Source organism: Ambystoma mexicanum, chromosome 9, assembly GCF_040938575.1.
Source record: "Ambystoma mexicanum isolate Mex_15411 chromosome 9, UKY_AmexF1_1, whole genome shotgun sequence".
Classification (NCBI taxonomy): Eukaryota; Metazoa; Chordata; class Amphibia; order Caudata; family Ambystomatidae; genus Ambystoma; species Ambystoma mexicanum.
Genome location: NC_090931.1, coordinates 921,677,726 through 921,691,440, shown reverse-complemented (window position 1 = coordinate 921,691,440; position 13,715 = coordinate 921,677,726). Strand labels below are relative to the sequence as shown.

Genomic DNA, 13,715 nt, shown 5'->3' with positions numbered 1-13,715 from the left:
TTGCTATTCTAAGCATGACCCAGGCATGATCGCTGAGGGATTCAGAGGCAATTTGCCCTCCTCTTACTTTTCTGACTGCCAAAAAACCCCAATGGTGTAGAAGTACACTGCATGATTTTTCTGCCAAGACCATGTTACTAAAACATACACATGTAGCCAAACATTAAGAATTGCACATACCAAATACTTTGACTTGGACTGTTGCGGATTTCTTGCCAGATTGATTTTCTGCCTCGATGGTGTACTTCCCGGCATCATATCGGTTAACCTTCTCAATTATGAGCAGCGTGTAGCTGTCTGTCGTGTCGATGAAGCCGCGACTTGCGAGGTCAACGCCCTTCTTGCTCCATGTGATTATTGGAGCTGGTCTTCCGGTGAAAGACACCATAAGGCGCAAGGAGCTGCCGGCTCTTAGTGTGACAGTCTTCTTCAGATCATCTGAAAGCTCAAGGTCTGGTATTTCTACAATTAAAAAGAGCAATGACAATATTAGCAAGGATGCACATCTATATTTATGCAATTGAAACATATCGTGTGATTGCAAAACATCCACTTGATCCATTTAAGAATGGACATCTTTAATGACCCGTTCTACATGTTGAAATGTCAGGCCTGCCAGATAGGAAACTAACAATTCAGGAAGAAGCGTTATGTTACTAATTAGTTTTTATGAAAAGAGTTATGTTGGCTCAAACTTTGTGGTATCGCTCGTTCTCTTTCCAAATCTATCTGTCATTATCTATGTATGACTTCCTATCTATCAATCATAGATCATTCTATCTATCTGCCTGCCTATTATCGATTCCAAGAGGGGATAGGTTCACATGGATGTGATGTTTACTGCTGAAAGACGTGTGCACCTGTTTTTAAACCCTGTGCGTCCCAAACTTCAAATGAACCGAGGTACTCATTCAGCGAGCAGAGTGCCATTATTTATACAAGATCATAATCCTATAATTATCCAATACTGTTTGATGATTTTTAATCCAAGGCCCAAGCATGCAGCTTCATTATATGTACCTTTAAACAGTGCCTGCACCCTGTCCCAAAATTTAAAAAGCCTATTATAATGCATTACTGCCACGCGGGCAATGCAGCCTTCAGGCACACAGCGGTGTCATAAAATGGAAGCCTTCACCTTGGGGGTTCGGAGCACATGCATTTGGTGATGCTCCAAAGGAAAAATAATTGTAACATGTTTTCTGTCAGGGCGCAGGCGCAGTTTAAAGAGGAAAGGGTGCACCCCGCGGATACGTTATAATCATTGTTGGATTCTGGTTTTGCTTACCTATTCTCTCCACTGGTTCAATGATGGCGGATGATTCGCTCCAGTCACTGGTGCCGCTGACGTTCACAGCAGCAACTCTGAAGCAGTACTTCTGATTTGTTTTAAGCCCAGTCACAGTGAACTCGGTGTTTCTTAGAGTAGCTGTGGTGTGCGGCTTATACCACTGTTCGGTTCCTTCCTCTTGCATTTCAAGAACATAGCCTGCAATGTCAGCTCCGCCATCATACATTGGCTTTGTCCATGCAAGACTGATGCTGTGTTTGGTAGTATCCACAACTCTAGGAGCGGAAGGTGGTCCGGGGGTGTCTGAATATAAGAACATCAAGATGTCAGTGAGGTAGCTGTACAATTAACAATGATGCAACAATAAGTGACAACAACACTAGAAGGCCATATCAGACTTACATGTTGGCTCTTTGCAGAGGACATATTGGGAGGTATCGCTAGGTTCACTGTTACCAGCTGCATTTACCGCACTAACTCGGAATTGGTATTCACTTCCTTCCATTAGCCCGGTAACTTTGAATCGGGTGTCATAAATTGTGTAGTCCTTGTTGACTCTTGTCCAGCGCACACTCTTCTTTTCGCGTTTGTCCACTAGGTAAGTGCTAATTTCGCTGCCGCCGTCAGTTTCCGGTTTGAGCCACTGTAAGACGACATGCTCTTTGCCCACTGCAGCAATTTCTGGTTCGCCGGGCTGGGATGGAATAGCTGTAGAAATACAAAGGTCATTTTAGCAGGTGTCTTGTGATCAGAGCATGCACATTCATGCGTTATTGTTGAAAAGAAAAGAGTACTTACTGAAGGAGTTCCTGGCTATGACTGCTTCCGATTCCAGAGCTACACCAGGACCGTACTTGTTCACTGCTCTCACGCGGAAGATGTATTCGTTATTTTTAATAAGTCTTGTGACCACACAGGATAATGTCTGGCATTCAGTCTCGACAAAGGCCCAGTTGAGCCTGCTAGTTTCACGTCTCTCCACAATGTAGTGTGAAATTTCTGCTCCTCCATCTTCCTGAGGAGGGTTCCAGGACAGAGTACATTTCTCTTCTGTTACTCTACTGATGGTAAGTTTTCCTTCACATGGCCCAGGTGAATCTGGGAAAAAAAACACAAATGCATCAGGTCATGTGTGTGTTTCCAAGTTTGTGAGCATAACGAAATAAGCCAATAGTTGTATTTTAGAACTTTATAATGGTCACAGCTTCATCCAACAAAATCGTTGTTGTCTTTCATTTATTTTAAAAGGATACAGCTTATTTTATGGATGATTTCTTTATAACTGCGGGGGGACGTAGACATTTATTTTGCTGTGTTAAAACCCTAGTGCCGGGCCGGATGCTTGAATAGGTTAGGTATTTGAGCCAGCGCATAGTTGCTGTATTTTTCGTATCATGAACAAGTCAGTCACTGCATAAAACCTATTCACACCGAAGGATGAGCTGGAATCGATGCTCAATGTGGGATATTATTGCTATTCGTCAAACATTTGTACATTGTTTTACTTCAGCCTGTAATCTCGGTTTGCCGCCCCTTGTCATACAGCCCCATTGTAAATCTGAGGTAGATATCTGCCTACTAGCACACATACTTTACTGTTCTCTGGCTGCTGTGATTTCTGTTTAAACGGAGCTTTAGTATTATACTCAAATAAGTTATATACTTTTATTTTTTATTTTGTAAAGGCAGATTTGCAAGTTTTCCAGAAGCGGGATACCTCTCAAAAATGTGTTTCCTAGTCTTGAACTCCAAATACCAAAATAACAGCAAACTCACATTTGTTGAAAAGAGGAAGGGGAATTTGAAAAATCACGTCATGCATGTTACGCGAGCATAGAATATAAACACATACCAAGTACTTTAACAAGGACAGATACTGCCTTGGTTCCACTGGCGTTTTTCACAGTTAAGGTGTACTTTCCAGTGTCGCTCCTGTCGCAGAACTTGACAATGGCAAGGGCACGTTTGCTGGTGTACTGTAGCGAGATCTTTTCACACAGTTCCAGTTCTTTGTCTCCTTTGGACCAGAATACCTTAGGTTCTGGCTTTCCACCAATTGAGGCGTCGAGAACCAGATCGGATCCGGCTCTAACGGTTACAACATCTCCTTGTAATTTGCTGTCAAGCTCAGCTTTTGGTGGTGCTGTAAAGAGGAGGGCAATGTAATGAAAATACAGTTTGGAAAACAAAGAAAAATGCAACATAATTAATTTAAAGAAGACTCACAGTACTCGTCTTTGCAAGTGACGGCACCCGTTGATTCCGATGGGCTGCTAATCACACCGGCTGCATTCTTAGCCAGTACACGGAATTCATAAGCTTCTCCTTCACTGAGGGCAGTCACGGTGAAGAAGTTCTCTGAAACTGTGGTGTAGTTACACTTCAGCCAGCGACCATCTCCAAATTCATTGTATGGCTTACGATCGATAATGTATCCCACGACTTTGCTGCCACCGTCGTTCACTGGTGCGGACCACCTCAAGGATACGGAGGACCTTGACACATCTGTAACTTCTGGCCTGCCAGGTGGATCTAGAAGAAAGGAAAGGGAGGTGAAAACAACGCTTTTTTCACAAGCTGTCCCACATATGTCACGTATTTGCAAAATATGCAGTGAATTGTGGAATGATAGGCAGTCATGTCGCCTTCATTTCACCTTCAATGCCTGGTGTTCGATATCCCTGAGTAGGCCCTATCTGAGTGGGACTCTGAGCCAGCTGATCTTACTATGCATAGCCAAAAAACTCTTATTATGGGAGCCTATTCAATGTGGAACCTCCTATTAGCAATGTTGGGGGACACAATTGCATGTTTATTCAGGGCAGCTATCGCACAGTTTGTGTAAACTAAGATACAAATCATGTATATCAGCAAATGTGGATGAATATATTGCTATGCGTTGAAAAGCTTTAACATACAAAAACATTATGAAATTTCGTAATGGCCAGTTGAAATCTTTTTTCAGAATATTAATGAACCTAGAGGACACATATTGTGTTACTATTTCTTCAATGGACTGACACAAATATTTGTGTATGTTGGATTTTAGAGTATTTTATTTTGGCTACTTAAAAAAAACCACAAACTACCTCAAACTGGATAGAGACTTCCCTTTCATTTTGAACATATATATCGCTACTAGAGCCCACGTGAGCTCATCTCAAGTCTATCACAGAACCACCCACCACCCACATCTAAAGACCTAGCAACGTCTGGTCTCGGAATTGCCTTCACAGTAATGCCCTCCTTTAAACCGAGCTTTACATTATGGAGATTTAATGCTCACTGAGAACTAATTACAGTTAAAGGAACATCCATAGTAACACAACCACTTTCCTTTCCCTCTTCCCAAGTTTTTTCCCACAAACAATTGTCCCGTCCATGATCTAATTCCTTTTTCTCCTAACCTCACCCGACAGCCCTCTTCTTTCCTATCTACAGACTTATGTCTGATGAGACCCTAACAAGTGCACAATTTGCCACCTCTTGAACAAGGTCAGGCATCCTAAGACCAATACGGTGGTGGTAGGCTCAGTATAATGACTGGTTAATAGAACAAAAGATATACATGAAGCGAATCATAATGCACTGATAGCTGACAGGCTGCACTCACCAACTGGATTTTGAGCCATGACAGGCCTGGAAGCTTCACTGGCTTTGCTTATGCCGGCTGCGTTGAGGGCGTATACTCTGTATTGATATTCCAAGCCTTCCACCAATCCTGTGACCCTGTAGTTACAGTCGTAGCATGGCACTTTGTTGTCCTTTACCCAGAGAATGGTATTGCGCTCCTTCTTTTCAATCCAGTACCCGTTAACTTTGCTGCCGCCATCATGATATGGTTCTTCCCAACGAATAGTCATGGCATTCGCAGACACAAAGTAGACATCTGGTTTTGTAGGTGGACTTGGTGGCACTATATTAACAACAAAAATGAAAGTAAAGGAAACATTGTACAAATGGCATAATTACAAGAACTGATTTTAGAGAACTATATAATAACTTTCTTACCAAATGGATGCTCTGCTACCACAGGTGCAGACTCAAGAGGTTTGCTGACACCGAATCTGTTTTCTGAACTAACTCGGAATGTGTACTCCATATATTTAGTGAGGTGAGTAACCTTAATCTGAGTTCGCTTTACACTGGAATTAACAAGCTGCCAAGATGTTGTGCCGGATTCCCGCTTCTCTACAATGTAGTTGGTAATGTCCGTGCCGCCGTTGTCTTCTGGTTCACTCCAAGTTAAGACACACGATTCAGCAGAAACAGAAGAGATTTCAACAGGGCCTGTGACAGGGCCTGGTCTTCCAATCACATTTACTGTGACAGTAAATGTCTTCACACCAGCAGTATTTTCCAGGGTCAAATAATATTTGCCAGAGTCTCCTCTCATGCTCTCTTTGACATGCAATGTGGTTCTCTCCTTTGTTGTCTTGATGCTTACTCTATCAGTTTCCTTCAGTCTCATTTCTTCTAGTTTCCAAGAAACCTTCGGAACTGGACGGCCACTGATTGGCACATCGATTGTGAACTTGCTTCCAGCTTTGCATGTGATCAGTTGCCTTGTTATGCCGCTTAAGTCTGCTGTAGGTTCAATCTGTGGTTCCTTAATGATGACTGAAGAGAACGCTTCTCTTGCCTCACTAAAGCCAGCGTCATTCCTGGCTTTAATGCGGAATTCATATTCAGTGTTTTCGGTAAGATTTTCAACTGTGTAGGTAAGGAGTTTGGTTACACCAGCCTCAATCCAGCGGTCAGAACCCTTTTGTTTCATCTCAAGGAGATAACCAGTGATGCGACTGCCTCCATCATGTTCAGGTTTAAGCCAAGCCAATGTTGCAGATGACTTGCTTGTATCAACAATGTCCAATCTTTTAGGCGGAGCAGGCTCTTCTGTGGCAACAATTGGATCTGGTGTTTCGTATGGCTCACCTACGCCATATTCATTTTGCGCAGATACACGGAAGAAGTATGGAACACCTTCTGCAAGATCTGGGACCTTGAATATCTGTCGGCTGCATTTTTCACTGACTGCTTGCCAGCTACGACGGCTTGCTTCTCGCTTCTCCACAACATAGTGATGAATACGAGCCCCTCCATCATTGGCAGGGGCATCCCATAGCAATGTAACAGAGCCTCTAGTAACATCCCTGAATGTAAGAGGACCGGGTGGGCCTGGTGTGTCCTGTACTTTAACAGTGAATGTGATAGATTTGCTACCACTGTTATTTTCTACGGTCAGGGTGTATTTGCCAGCATCATATCGGTTGCAGTTTTCCACAACCAGCGTGCTGAACGAGTCCGTGATTTGGATATCAGCACGCAGGCTAAGGTCAGAGTCTGCCTTGGACCAAGTAGCTACAGGAGTAGGTCTTCCCTTGTAAGCAATAAATAGGCGAATAGTTGCACCGGCTCTGACTATATGCGTTTGCTTGAAGTTAGCATCGATATCAATTTCAGGTGATGATAGCCTGTCGGATGTTTGAACTGTTGCGGGCACTTCAGAGCTTTCTCCTTTGCCTACTCCATTCACAGCACTAACTCTAAATTTATAATCTTCACCTGCCTCCAATTCGGTTACAGTGTATTTCGTGGCAACACACACTTCTGCGTTAACCTTGTGCCATTCTCCTAAGTCTGCCTTCGACATTTCGATGACGTAACCAATGATTGGCATGCCTCCGTCAAACACTGGCTTGGTCCATTCCAAGGACACTGATGTCTTTGTTGTGTCAGTTACCTTAACCACACTGGGCGCACTTGGTGCATTTACTGGCTCTTTGCATTTAATCAGCCTTGATGTGTCACTTGCCGGTCCGACTCCTGCTTCATTTTCCGCCATGACATGGAATTCATACTCATTGCCTTCAGTAAGTCCAGTGACCCTAAATCTTGTCTCAGTGATTGGACGCTTGCTGGATACCTTCACCCAGCGAATGCTCTTCTTTTCTCTTCTTTCCAGGATATAATGTTTGATTTCACTTTTACCGTCAGATTTTGGTCGTGTCCAGGTGACGGTAATGCTGTCGCCAGTTACATGGGTAGCGTCTGGAGTGCCAGGAGCATCTGGAACAGCTGAAAATTAAAACACATGTGTGAAATCATCTGCCGGATACAAAGTATGTGCTATGAAATGAAGGTAGAAAACCAAAACCTACTGTATTGTATTTGTGCAATCACTGGCTCAGAATCCAGCGGCCGTCCGACACCAAACTTGTTGACTGCAGAGATGCGGAACTGGTACTCATTTCCAGCTATCAGTTTTGTCACTGTGAACGAATTTGCTTCACAGTTATCCTCAACAAGTGCCCAGGAAATCCTGCTGGTCTCCCGCTTTTCAATCACGTAATGACTGATAGCCGCACAGCCATCATTAGCCGGCCCATCCCACCATAGTGTGAGCTTCTCGCCGGTGATGTTCGTGTATCGAATGGGTCCAGTGATTTGGCCTGGGGTGTCTGTAATTGAAAGGAACAGTACACAGCATGACTCCTCGCATTGAAACACAATTGTTTGGTTCACTCAGAAACACCATAAAAGGAACTAATCAAATTGCCCCTCATTTGGAACTCCCTCACATCCCTTCTCAAACCGAGATCAAATTGTATGATTACTACAGCAGTGATTTGGCGTGGTGTATATAGAAACATACTAACATACAATCATATCTATTTGGTAGATTACTGAGGCTACCGCCGTAACTAGCCACTGAGTGGCTGCTATAATAGCTGATTGGTTGCTACAAATTTTGAATAACTCCTCCTCTTTCTTTCAGATTTCTATGGCCTCATGCACAATCTCTTGCCCGCAACCCTTAACACTGGTGGCTTATCAGAGGGGCGTGCACACTCTGAAGCCCCAGAATATAATAGGCAACAGGTCGATCAATGTACCTTGCACTCTCAGTGTGATGTTCTCCTTCTTGGTGCCCGATGCGTTCTTGGCTTCTACGGTGTACACACCACGATGCTCTCTGGTGGAATCCCTCACGAACAGAGTGCTGAATCCGATAGCGCCAGTGATTTCAATATTAAGCAGCTTGTCGATCTCCTTTCCATCCTTGAACCAAGTCACTTGAGGTACCGGGCGGCCCTTAATCAGGGCTTTCAATTGGATCTTGTCGCCAGACTTGACAGTAAGGCCGTCAAAGTGTTCAGCTCCAAATTCAATGGATGGTGCAACTAAAGGAAATATAAAATACGACATGTAGATGCGGATATGCCACTGTACGCTACTAAATCAAGATACAGTGAATTTAAAGGTTTCGTTGTTTTGGATAACGGAGAAATTCATTTTAACAGTGGTATAATAATAAGAATGGTGGCACAATCAATGCACTGTTCAAGATTCCTTCCATTCATTGAACAATCCTAGGTATAACATTTAAAGTGTTCACATTCTGTGTCCTTAGCCGGCTCTCTTCTTTCTGGTGTGTATGCAATGCCTGCCTTAAATGCTTTTATTTTCAAGTGATAGTGAAAGAGAGGAGGAATTTATAGTGTTTGAGTTTTTTTATACATAGCGATAGACTAACAAATTAAGGTATGGAGAGAGCTTTATATGTGTGTGTGTGTGTGTGTGTGTGTGTGTGCTTGTGTCTGAGGGTGTAATTATATGTATATACACACACACAGAGTGAAACAGGTGGAGAGTGGTGAGTCACAAAGAGATAATGAGAGAAAGCGAGAAAAAGGGGTTGAGGGAAAGAGAGAGGGGACGATGGAGGGCCAGGCAGAGAAAGTGTGAGATTGAGACAGGAGTCTTGGCGAGAGAGGGGGGGGTAATGTGTGTGAGAGAAAAGGGGGAGAAAGAGCGAAGGTAATAAGGGGAACTGAGGGATGGAGAAAGATCGGGACAGAGTTGGGGACATAGTGAGCAAACAAGAAAGGGATAGTGAATAGGGAAGGAAAAATATTTTTGAGAGAGGCGAGTAATATGCCAGAGAGTGAGACAGGTGAGGATTAAGCAAAAGAGGAAGAGAGAGAGAGAGAAAGAAACAGTGTGTAAAGAATTCGGGATGCAGTGTACTTTGATTGAGGTTCTAGCAGAGACATCGTGTATTGCTTCGTCCAGGAAAATGTAAAAGGGGTGAAAGGATTACATTATTGTACATTTTAAACACCTTTATGTTCTATCGTTTCCGCGGATGTTACTAAAGTTGCTGGGTCATGAATAAATACTAAATGGCTGTTTGACATATATGCATCGTGTTTGGATTGAGCAAGGCAAAATAAGCAATGGTTACTTACTGCTCTCATCCCGGGTCATGATGTATCCCGAAGACTGCGAAGGTGGGCTGACCGTGCCGACAGCGTTCCTTGCAATGATTCTGAACTCAAACCGATCACCTGGGCTCAGTCCTGTGACAGTGTACTGACATTCACTGACATCAGTGAAATTGCACCTGAGCCAGCGGTCCTTTCCTTGACGCTTCTCAATACTGTAGGCGACAATCTTGCTGCCTCCGTCACGTCCTGGCGGTGCCCATGTTAGCGTAACCGTTTCTCTTGTCACATCAATGTAATCAGGTGTACCAGGAGGATCTAAAATGAGACAGGCAGCACAGGTGAGTGTTGGTCTATATGCAACTTTACATAGAATTATGTCGCAGTGATTATTGCAATTGATTGCCACCTCTCCCCGTCTAAAGTTTTCTGATCCTGACCTCACACGTTCTGAACAGGTATAATGCAACATTAAACAACCAACAAGTGTGGCATCTAGTCTCTAGGCACAATAGAGGTCTGCATTCTATGCTTCTATGACTTCCTGATCTCCGACCAATCAACGAGCTTGGAATGGAGGCTTCACCCCCCTGTAAAGTGTGCAGTCCAAGCTTCCCTTTGTGATGTGTATAGAGTGGGCGCTGGCCAAGGAGACATGGCAAGCTATGTCATTGGAAGCTCCAGGCGAGGCTTCCGTTTCTACTCGAATAGTTTTTGTGCCCTTGCCCTTGTGCTCTTTTGTGTGCTGGGTGACCTTTGCCCTCGTTAGAGGCCCTCGCCTTTGGCTCGGAACCACAAACTTGGGCAGGGGCCACCTTCCACACAATAGTGCCCCCTGGTCTGGGCTCCAATGCTTCATTCGGCTATAATTCAACATCAGCTTGCCAACGCCTTTGTGGCCATCGCAGTTAGTCATCCATTAATTAATAGCAGATATTCATAGTGTATCTGCAGGAATGTGTAGGGGCGAAGTAGCACCACCAGGCGTAAAATAGAGCGCCAGTAATAACTTGCCAACAATGTACATATATGCTATTGATTCTAAACCTGTACACTTATTCCTGCATTGATAGAGTAGACGTTCCCAACAAAGGAGTGGGACTGGTACATTATAATCACAGTGGGTGTTCTTCCGATATGATGCAGATGAAGTGGCTGGAGAAATTCTGCTTAACTGTCGCCCAGGATTTGGTGATTACCATGGGGATGTTTGACTTTAGCTTATCTGTTATAGGGCTGTAAGATGTTCCCATTCATTTGGCGAAACTCTAATAATTAAAAGAGCCCCAAGTACTGAAGGCTAGAGGGTTTTTATTTGAAAACTCAACTTCATTTTGCATCAGTGTTTGGCAAAAGAAATACGATTTACTGTGCATTAAACTTGGCAAATCCCGTAACTATTTCAAATGAAGGCTGCTTGTTTGGGGGAAAATGAGTGCTCAGCTATCTGGCTAGCACTTGTGCGCCAATACGTCAAGCTCCTTTGGATGTTAAAGATTCTATTATTGGGCTAGCCTTTATCACACAGCTCATCCCAATCGTATTTCAGGTTTTCAGACGGAGAAAGAACGTATGCAAAGCTTGCCAGAGAAAATAGTTGCACTCCAACATATGCATGGTGGATATCCCGAAAACTCCGACTGGATTGCCATATTCGGGGGCTCAACAAACCCATGCCTAGTGTATTTTGGGTGAACCATATGTACATCCGTGCAGTGTTAACTTAATATTTGGAGTTTGAGTTGAATTTTAGAAATGTGGGTTATGGTCCTCCTTTGACAGAAATTCATCCCTAAACTAGAACAAAAACCTTTGCATCAACACCTGGCGTTTATAAAATGCTATTTTAGTTCACCTCATAGCAATTAGTTTTTCATGTCCACGTTTTAGTTTTTTAGTATCATAACATAACTTTCTGTAATGTGAAGAAAAAAAAACTTTACTTACCAACTGGAGACACTGCCAGGGTGAATTTGCTTGGTTCACTGACTGGGCTGAGGCCAGCACTGTTTTCAGATAGTACACGGAACTGGTAATCCAGACCCTCAATAAGTCCAGTAATTCGGTATTCCCTGTTTGAGACTGGTGTTGTGTTAACTCTCTGCCACAATATGCTGTTTCGTTCTTTCTTTTCAACGTGGAAACCAGTTATTTCTGATCCTCCATCATAAATCGGAGCATCCCATGATATTGACATTCCATCGCTGGTTACATTGTACACAACTGGTTTACCAGGTGGTCCAGGTGGTCTAAATTGGTGTTTTGCAATAACATCTACTGAATTGAGCGGCTGGCTCACTCCGAATCTGTTTTCAGCCCGCACTCTAAATTGATACTCCAGTCCTTTCACAAGGTTCGGTATCTTAAATGTCATCCTAGCAACGCTTGAGCACACCATCTTCCATGCGGTTTGGGAAGTTTCACGCTTCTCAATGCTGTAGCAAGTAATTTCTCCTCCTCCATCATCTTCAGGAGCGTCCCAGGAAATAATGATACTGTCAGCTTTGATTTCATCAAATCGCACTGGTCCTTTTGGCTTTGATGGTGGGCCAAGGGTTATGACTGTAAATGCAAACGTTTTCCTAGCGACTCCATTGTCAAGTACCAAGGTGTATTTGCCACCATTTTCTTTCTTGACGTTTTTGATACCTAAGCTAACTTTGGTCTCAGCTTTTTTGTAGCGGACTTGTTCACTTTCTTTAAGAGGTAAATTGTCTTTGAGCCATGACACAGTTGGTCTTGGTTTACCTTTGTATGGTATGTCAACATGTACATTGTGGCCGATGCGCACAGGAATTTGACCTCCAGGTATATCAGAAAGATCTGCATCAGGTGTTATTACATAATCTTTCACTGTGATAGGTCCAACATTGACAGCATCGCTCAACCCTTTCTCGTTCTTGGCGAACACTCTGAAGTCTACCACAGACAGTTCCTTGAGCTTTGTAACTTCAAACTCGCATGCTTTGCTGCTGCCCACCTGTGACCATTCCTGTTCTTCTTTCAGCTTGCTTTCGATGATATACTCTGTAATAGAGCTGCCACCATCGTAGTCGGGTTTGTTCCACTGTAGACTAACAGATGTTTTGGTGGAGTCTTTCATTGCAAGATCCTTCACAGGTCCTGGTACTTCAGATGGCTTGATGGCCTCTGCTGTGTCACAAGGCTCGCCCAATCCGTTTTCATTTTCTGCGATAACCCGGAAGAAGAAAGAAGTCTTCTCTGACAAGTTAGTGATCTTAAATGTTGTGTGAGAACATTTAGTTGTGACACCCGACCAAGATCTCTTAGTGGCATCTCTCTTTTCAATTATGTAATTAGTGACTTCTGCACCGCCGTTAATGAGTGGGGGTTCCCATACAAGTGTGACGTTGCCTCGAGAAACATGCTTGACATGCAGTTTCTGGCATGCTGCTGGTGTGTCGAGCACCTTCACGTTAACAAATGAAGATTTGGGTTCCCCAACTCCATTCTCGATTGTGAGGACATATTTGCCTGTGTCTTCGCGGGTAACCTTTGAAATATTCAGCACTGTGGAGGATTCTGTGTTCTGAATGTCGTATCTTGCGTCAGTGCCTATGTTCTTCTCTGCCTTTCTCCAGGTGACACTTGGTGTTGGCCTGCCTTTGAATGGAATCATTATTTGTACATCTTCACCTGCCTTTGCTACAAATGAGGTTCTCAGAGCAACATCCAAGTCAATCTCCGGTTCCTCTGCAAAAAGTAAAGGTGATAATTAGCCATACATTATAGCAAAGCAACCAAACAAACAGTATTTTGACTATGATGAGAGCATGTATTCTTCCCTACAGACAATCGGAAAGTGTGGAATCCAGGCTGTACCCACAGTAGAATCCAGCATTCCATGCTTCTTATTTGCTTTGTTCTTCTCACAGCTTCCAACCCTCTAGCCAATTAGAAAGCACCAAGCTTGGAATGGAGGATGTAACCTCCTGTAAAAGCTGTATTCCAAGATTCCCTTTGTAATGCGCGCTCACTAGGCACTAGTCACGGTGACATGGACATGCTGAATCGCAGGAAGCCCCAGGTGAGGATTTCCCTTTTCCCCTCCACAAGCCCTAATGTCCTCACCATCAAGCTTTATTGTGTGCTAGGTGACCGTTGCCTTATTTAAAGGCCCTCACGTTCGGCTTGGAACCCATAACTTGGGCGGCAGTCATCTACCATCTACCATA

The 13,715-nt window shown here is 43.7% G+C and overlaps 1 protein-coding gene across 1 annotated transcript in view; it reads right to left on the bottom strand.

Moving 5' to 3' along the window:
* Positions 1 to 13,715, bottom strand: part of TTN (titin) — a 364,996-nt gene that overhangs the window by 25,645 nt on the left and 325,636 nt on the right. Inside the window, exons 277-288 of the mRNA XM_069616101.1 lie at positions 11,467 to 13,233; positions 9,544 to 9,837; positions 8,188 to 8,475; positions 7,453 to 7,752; positions 5,303 to 7,369; positions 4,905 to 5,207; positions 3,518 to 3,823; positions 3,144 to 3,434; positions 2,090 to 2,389; positions 1,694 to 1,999; positions 1,289 to 1,594; positions 181 to 462 (exon numbers count right to left, since the gene is read on the bottom strand). Coding sequence (XP_069472202.1) covers positions 181 to 462; positions 1,289 to 1,594; positions 1,694 to 1,999; positions 2,090 to 2,389; positions 3,144 to 3,434; positions 3,518 to 3,823; positions 4,905 to 5,207; positions 5,303 to 7,369; positions 7,453 to 7,752; positions 8,188 to 8,475; positions 9,544 to 9,837; positions 11,467 to 13,233 — 6,810 coding nt within the window. The remainder of the gene's footprint in view (positions 1 to 180; positions 463 to 1,288; positions 1,595 to 1,693; positions 2,000 to 2,089; positions 2,390 to 3,143; positions 3,435 to 3,517; positions 3,824 to 4,904; positions 5,208 to 5,302; positions 7,370 to 7,452; positions 7,753 to 8,187; positions 8,476 to 9,543; positions 9,838 to 11,466; positions 13,234 to 13,715) is intronic.